The sequence below is a fragment of the Elgaria multicarinata genome, chromosome 6, assembly GCF_023053635.1.
Source record: "Elgaria multicarinata webbii isolate HBS135686 ecotype San Diego chromosome 6, rElgMul1.1.pri, whole genome shotgun sequence".
Lineage (NCBI taxonomy): Eukaryota > Metazoa > Chordata > Lepidosauria > Squamata > Anguidae > Elgaria > Elgaria multicarinata.
In genome coordinates this window covers 51,817,609-51,824,380 of record NC_086176.1, presented here as the reverse complement: position 1 = coordinate 51,824,380, position 6,772 = coordinate 51,817,609, and the positions used below count along the sequence as shown (strand labels likewise).

At 47.6% G+C, this 6,772-nt stretch overlaps 1 protein-coding gene across 1 annotated transcript; it reads left to right on the top strand.

Moving 5' to 3' along the window:
- Window positions 1-455: 455 nt before the first annotated feature.
- GAS1 (growth arrest specific 1) lies at window positions 456-1,498 on the top strand. Its single transcript, XM_063128573.1, has one exon. It carries the CDS (start codon window positions 482-484, stop codon window positions 1,460-1,462), a length of 981 nt encoding a protein of 326 aa, XP_062984643.1. The 5' UTR covers window positions 456-481; the 3' UTR covers window positions 1,463-1,498.
- The last annotated feature ends 5,274 nt before the right edge of the window (window positions 1,499-6,772 follow it).

Sequence of the window (6,772 nt, the reverse complement as noted above, 5' to 3'; positions counted from 1 at the left end):
GCGCACACTCGGGAGCCCGGCCGAGAGCTGCGGCTGGCCAAGGGGAGGCTGCGACGGCGATTTGGCATGTGCGGCGGGGACGCGGGACGCCAAGGAAGAAGCTCGGCGTGAGAAGGGCTCGGGCAGCCACCGCGGCAGCAGCATGAGCTCAGCAGGGCGCCCTCCGTCCCCCCGCGCCAGGCTCCAGTGACCGTCTCACGGCCTCCCCATCCCGGGAGCAGGGGGCGGAGGCTGTTGTGCCGCAGGGAGAAAAAGGCGCCGCTTTCTCGGGCGAAGGCAGGATAACCCAGGCCAAGCAGAGGGGGCGCCGCGCGGATGGATTGATGAGGGGGACCCTTATGCACACACTTGGCAGGACTTCGGATAACTTTCCCTCCACCGGCGGCAGCCGCCGCCGCGCCGCCACCACCACCATCATCCCTGCCACCGCTTCCTCCTTGTCGTCGTTTGCCTCCCGCCCTCGATCGTCCCGCCGCCCGCGATGGTGGCAGCCTGGCGTGGAGGGGGAAGCTGCTGGCGGGGCTCGCTGCTGCCGCTGCCGGGCGCCGCGGGGCTGAGGCTGCTGCTGCTCCTGCTCCTGGGCGCCGCTTCCCCGCCGCCGCCGGGGGCTCACGGCCGGCGCCTGATCTGTTGGCAGGCGATGCTGCAGTGCCAGGAGGAGGCCGACTGCGGCTATGCGTACAGCCAGTACGCCGAGGCGTGCGCGCCGGTGCTCATGGCCGCGGGGGACGGCTCTGCGGCGGCGGCGTCCTCCTTCTCCTCCTCCAATAGGCGGCGATGCCCGAGCCATTGCATCTCGGCGCTCATCCAGCTCAACCACACCAGGCGGGGCCCGGCGCTGGAGGACTGCGATTGCGACCAGGATGAGAACTGCCGGGCCACCAAGCGCGCCATCGAGCCGTGCTTGCCTCGGACCAGCGGCGGCGGCGGCGGCGGCGGCGCTGGGGGCGGAGGCGGAGGTGGGGCGGCGGGCGGCGTGATCGGCTGCACGGAGGCGCGGCGGCGTTGCGACTGGGACAACCGGTGCAGCGTGGCGCTGAGCCGCTACATGACTTACTGCGGGAAGCTCTTCAACGGGGTGCGCTGCACCGACGAGTGCCGCGCCGTCATCGAGGACATGCTGGCCGTGCCCAAGGCGATGCTGCTCAATGACTGCGTGTGCGACGGCCTCGAGCGGCCCATCTGCGAGTCGGTCAAGGAGAACATGGCCCGCCTCTGCTTCGGAGCCGACGTCGTCGGCCCCGGCAGCAGCGGCGCCTCCGACGGGGCCATCGACGACTACTACGACGAGGAATATGAAGACGAGCCCAGCCAGCGGGGCAGAGACGAGCTTGAAGACGTGGCGTCTGTGGCCGAGGCGGTTTTCCCCAGGAAGCTCGGCGACGGCTGCTCGGCCTGTGCTGCTGCACCCTGGACGCTTCTCTCGGCCGCCTCCATTTTGCTGCTGCTGCTGCTCTCGTAGCCATTTCCCACTCAGCAGTCGCTCTTCAGGGGCACTCGTGGGGGGCCTGGGCTGGGATAGGGTTGTGGGAAGCAGTCTGGGCTGGCGGCACGGCCCAGGCTTGCGCGGGAGGGCCTGCCTCAGTTTCCTGGTCTCGGGGACGTGGGCCCTCAGAAGGAAGGCCGTCACACGGACGAGCGGTCCTTGGTGCTGGATAGACAAGGGACTCCTATCCTTCCCCTTCATGTAAAATGATGAAATACATCTCTTCCTCTCCCCGCGGCTGCGCAGCCATTGTTTTAAAACAGAGTGCCTTACTTTGGAATGAATTTGCCACATCCATAAAGCAAAAAAAGAACTCTGAGTAGCCCGATAGGCCTTCTAGTTTTGATTGGGTTACCCTAGTTTAATCATTGGACCCTCTTGCCTTGCTGGCTGGTTTGGTGAATCCTGACTGGGACATTTATTTGCTTTTTGGATACCTTTCCTTCTGTATAAATATCTCCCCTCACTATACCTGACTGGGCATTTGGTCCCGTCCCCCCCCCTCTCACTTTAAAAATCTCGTTGTATTGAATTCATTAAAAAAAAAAAAACTAGCCACTGTTCTAAATGAAAGCCTTAAGGGCTGCTTCACACATGGCATTTTCTTTACATAGTTGCCTGAAACACGCTGAAAATACTTGTCATGTGTAAAAGGTGCACAGTGCGTATTTTTGCTGGGTGTACATCCACTACAAATTGCAGTTCCCAAATATGAACATGCAATAAAATGTTTGTGCGTGACCCTGTGAGTGGGTTCCCCTTGCACCTGCACACATCCCAGTAGGAAAGATGTGTATAAAACATCCCTCAGTGTGCACTATGCAAGTTGTTTCCACTTGGCTCATCGAGCAACAAGCAAACGAGTTTAAAAGAATACTGTAGGTTTACTGCCGCACAGGCAAGCAAACTTGAAAATAGGAAATGTACAAATTGTTGTTTTCAAGCTGTTGACATGAAAGGGAGGAAGGTTTAGGCTTCCCTAGAGTGCCTCCAAAAATTGACTTATAGAACTAGTCAACAATTTGAAATGGAGCCCACCCCCCATCCTGGGTCAATACTTACAGCATTCATAATGATGCTTGAAAGAAGATGCAGTTGATTCCGTGTGTGTGTGTGTGTGTGTGTGTGTATGGAAGCTTCAGCAACTTTTCTCAGGGTTGCTTTGAACATCCCTACACAGGAAGAACTTTCATGTAGCATAAAGCATGAAAACTGGATGTAGGTTGTCATGTGTGATTATTGCATGTGCTTTCTGTTTTATTTGCATGGTGCACATATACTAGGAAGCTACAGTGAGTTGTAACTTCCCAGCTTGTGTACAAGTAGTAAAATAACACGTGTGTGTGTATATACACCCAATCTGATGATCTGTGCAGTTTTCAAGTCTTTTCTCTACAGGGATGGTTTCTTTTTCTGTTTGATGTTCAAAGTGGCCCTTACACCACTAAGTTATAAAAGCTCACCAGCAAATCTCTCTTTTGCCTCAATTTAGGAGGGGAAAAGGCTAACTTGTTGGCTATATTGAACAATGCAAACTTTGTCTTAAAAGAGCTCTGCACTGCCATCTTCAAAAGACACTTTTAAAACTCAGTATGTAAAAATACCCTGAAAATATTGCCTCTAATCCTATCAGGGGCCTAACCTCTGGTAAATCTTATATAAAATGTATTTAAAACTGGAATTTGTTACCAGTTCACGCTTGTATATAGAATTTTATAAATTGTATACTTTGGGAATAATTTATTTTTTAAGAAATTTAAAGATTTAAAATGCACCCCAGTTGCAAGAATAAATGCATCTGCTGTTCTTTTGTTGCAAAGGTACAGATCTCATTTGATATGTAAAGGGATACAAGGAACAGTAATTCCCATGGAAAAAAAAATCCTAGTTCAAATGTACAGTGTATTTTATAGATTTGAACTTAACTTCCATATTGTTTTGAGAGACTTATGAACTTTGTAGAATTGTATAAATGTCTCTCTGAACTGCCTTAAACATTGTATTTTTATAGAATGTGTGAAAAAGTCCTATGTTTTAAGTATCTATTTGCTTGTGTATTTTTATGTGTAAATTAGTAAAGAGAGATTTTTAAAGAACGGATATAGTGAAGTTGCTTTCCAGACACTGCGCTTGAGAGAACTCCAGAGCTGGAGGAAATGGGCACAGAGTGGAACACAAATGCAAGTTATGTGTGGCTGCATTCCTCCAAAACTTTACTCTGAAGTAAACCATGAGGCTCTTGAATGTGAGCAACTGGAGGATTTGCCAACTATGATATCTTAAGTAGCTGTTGGTCATGGCTTGCCTTCCTTTAGTGAATCATTACTTGGAAGGAAGAAATGCAGTACTGAAAACAATCCCATTCTGTGAAAGTGGCAGACTTTTAGATTTAAACTGTCGGCATGGCAACCAGGCAGGGTGAAAGCTGGGAAGAACAATTCCAATCATGCTTTTTTGTCTTCCTACAGAAATGTGATGCTGTGCCCCAGCATTCTCTTTGAAGGTAGAAAGCCTTGCATTTGTACACAAGTATCATGTCTGTAGTCTTCACTATTTAAAGAAGTCACATCCCATGAATGCTATATACTCTTAAAATGCTTGCCTGGGCTGCAGAATTAAGGCACTGCAAAACAGCTCGTCACCTCCCTTCCACAGGGAAGAAGGCAGACATAAGAAAGCATCAACAGTGACAAGGTCTTGTCTGATATTGGCCTGAGCAGTTGTTTTGCAGCACACTGAAGGCTGGTGCTCTGCCAGAGCTACTGATCTACACTCAAACGCCCTTAGATAAATAATTACGCTCTTAAGCTGTCTCGAGTGCTGATACACTTGACCTTGTAAATAGAAATGTTTGCAGTAGGAATAAACTCCGGCATTTGAAAATCTTTTAAACATTAACACAAAAGAGAGAGCTCAGTCCTCCAGGGGATTGAGTTTGAACTGTGCCAAGCTAGGCACTTGCTTTTTTTTTATTTTAAAGTTTATTTATCTTGTATCCCTGCTGTTTATTTAAAACTTCTCTTTCAATGCTGTGATTGGAAGGCAAGTCAGGAGATTAAAAGCCACAACAAATAAACCTTGACTGGGGAGATGGGAAGATCAGCAAGGACTGTCATGTTTTCTTAGACAACTTTTCGGGTTTTTTGCGTAGCAATTAACAAAATTGTAAATTCCCTTTTGTAGGATCTGATCTTTCCACCACATGTACCATAATCACCATTTCCTTTAGATTATACATTCATTTCCCCATCAGTTCTCCAAATCTTAAATGTGCCTCCCCCAACCTGGCACCCTCTAGATGTGTTGGATTCCTAGTCCCATAAACGATGGGAGTTGTAGTCCAACACATCTGGAGGTTGCCAGGTTGAGTAAGGCTGCTTTAGATAGACAATAGGAAAAAAACAGCCAATATAGCTGCAATATTAAGCAAGCTCTAGAAGTGAGATATGACCTAACTTTGTTTCTACCAAAATGTTTGGGGTGGGGGATCAATTGTTAGAACAAAGCTAAAATCATTGTCATGTTGAGGTGGAGAACAAAAGAGGAGTCTGGAAAGACTTGTAAAAGGAATCCGATTTAAATTTGTAGTCCTTTAAGGAATGAGCTTAAATGTTTCCTTTTTCAAGTGATTCACAGGAAATGGTTAAATATATTTTAGAACATGTTAGCCATCTTGTGTTAAAAGTTATTGGTCCATTCCTGAGTTGTGGTTTTTGGAGTAAATACACATGAGCACTAGAAAAAGAGCTTAATTAAGGTACAATAAATTCAAGAAGACTTGATTTGAGGAGCTCCTGTCAAAACAGCTGCCTGGAGAAAATTGACATTGAGCGTGCACTTGGGATGGGTATGATTCTTTCCTTATTACACTGGGTTGTTTTTAATATGAAAGATCTTTCTCCTGGCCCAGATATGCCTCTGCTGCATCTGTTACTGACATTCTAATACAAATAAAAATTCGTAAATGTTAGTGGGGAGTTAATGGGATCCATCGTGACATATGTCCTTACACTGAGACCTGTGCAGATTGACCTTGTTGCAATGTACATTTCCTTGTTAGTCTACAACGGGCTTCCCCAATCTTGTGCCCACCAGATGTTTTGGACTACAGCTCTCATCATTATTGGCCATGCTAGCAGGGGGCTGTAGTCCAAAAGTCTTGGGAGGTGTTTGGACACATTAAAGAAGGGTGCCCCACAACATTAAACCTGCAACCCTGTACACAATTACTTGGGAGTAAGTCCCATTGAACTCAGTGGGGCTTACTTTTGAGCAGGCACATACAGGACTGCACTATAAGAGAGGGAGGCTATTTAATAAACTTGGCACCGTCGGAGAAAAGGTTTCTCTCCATTTCCCTACTAAAGAAGAAAGTGTCTACACCCAAAAAGGACTCACACCCCTCGCCCCCACTCATGCTCCCCAAATCTATCTTGAGATTTGTTTCCATTTCTCACAACCCTTCCAATTTCCCTGAAGGACTTTGCCAGACTCCTCCTTCATTCCAAACCACCACGGTTCATCCGCACCCTGCAGAGCAGGTGAGAGTTGCCAAGTGCATGATGTGCTTCATAATGAAGGACACTTGAGAAACAAATATAGCCCTGACTTCCTTGACGTTTACATGCCTTGGCCCACCCCTGACAAAATGAGCAGGGGAAAGAAATCTCCCGCTTTCTCTCCCTCCCTCTCTCCCTATCTCAATGCCCCCCCCACCCCCCAATTTCATGTAAAATAATCCACTCGGTCCCCTTGTGCCCCTTTTCTTCCCAGTTACCAGGTTTGAATTCTCAGTGACAGTTTATTTGTCTTTGGAGGCACTTCAGTGACAAATGTTTAAGGGAGTGTGGAACAATGGTGGAGAACAAGGAGGCAGTTCATTGAACTGACAGTGACCATACAGTAAATAGAGGCAGATTCAAGCTTCACTGATCACCCAAGAGCTCTGCGAGGCTTTTGTACACAATCACAATAGACATAACATAAGGTCTCTGTTTATTTTTAACAATATATACCAGTCTACGTAGGCAGGCATACATCACCTGAAAAATAATTGCAAAAGCCAAGAGAAGGGCTGAACTTTTTTATAAAGACAAAATAAAACCAATGATTTTAGCCAGTAATCTTGTGTGAAGATTACTGCACACAAAAGCACACACAATATGGCACACAAGATGTTCAAAACAGCTCTGCGCTAATTGGAGGGTTCCTGTATGTAGGTAATGGCACAGAACGCAAAATTTCAAGTTTCCTGGAATCGGGCTTGTTTCAGTAGCTGATCTACTA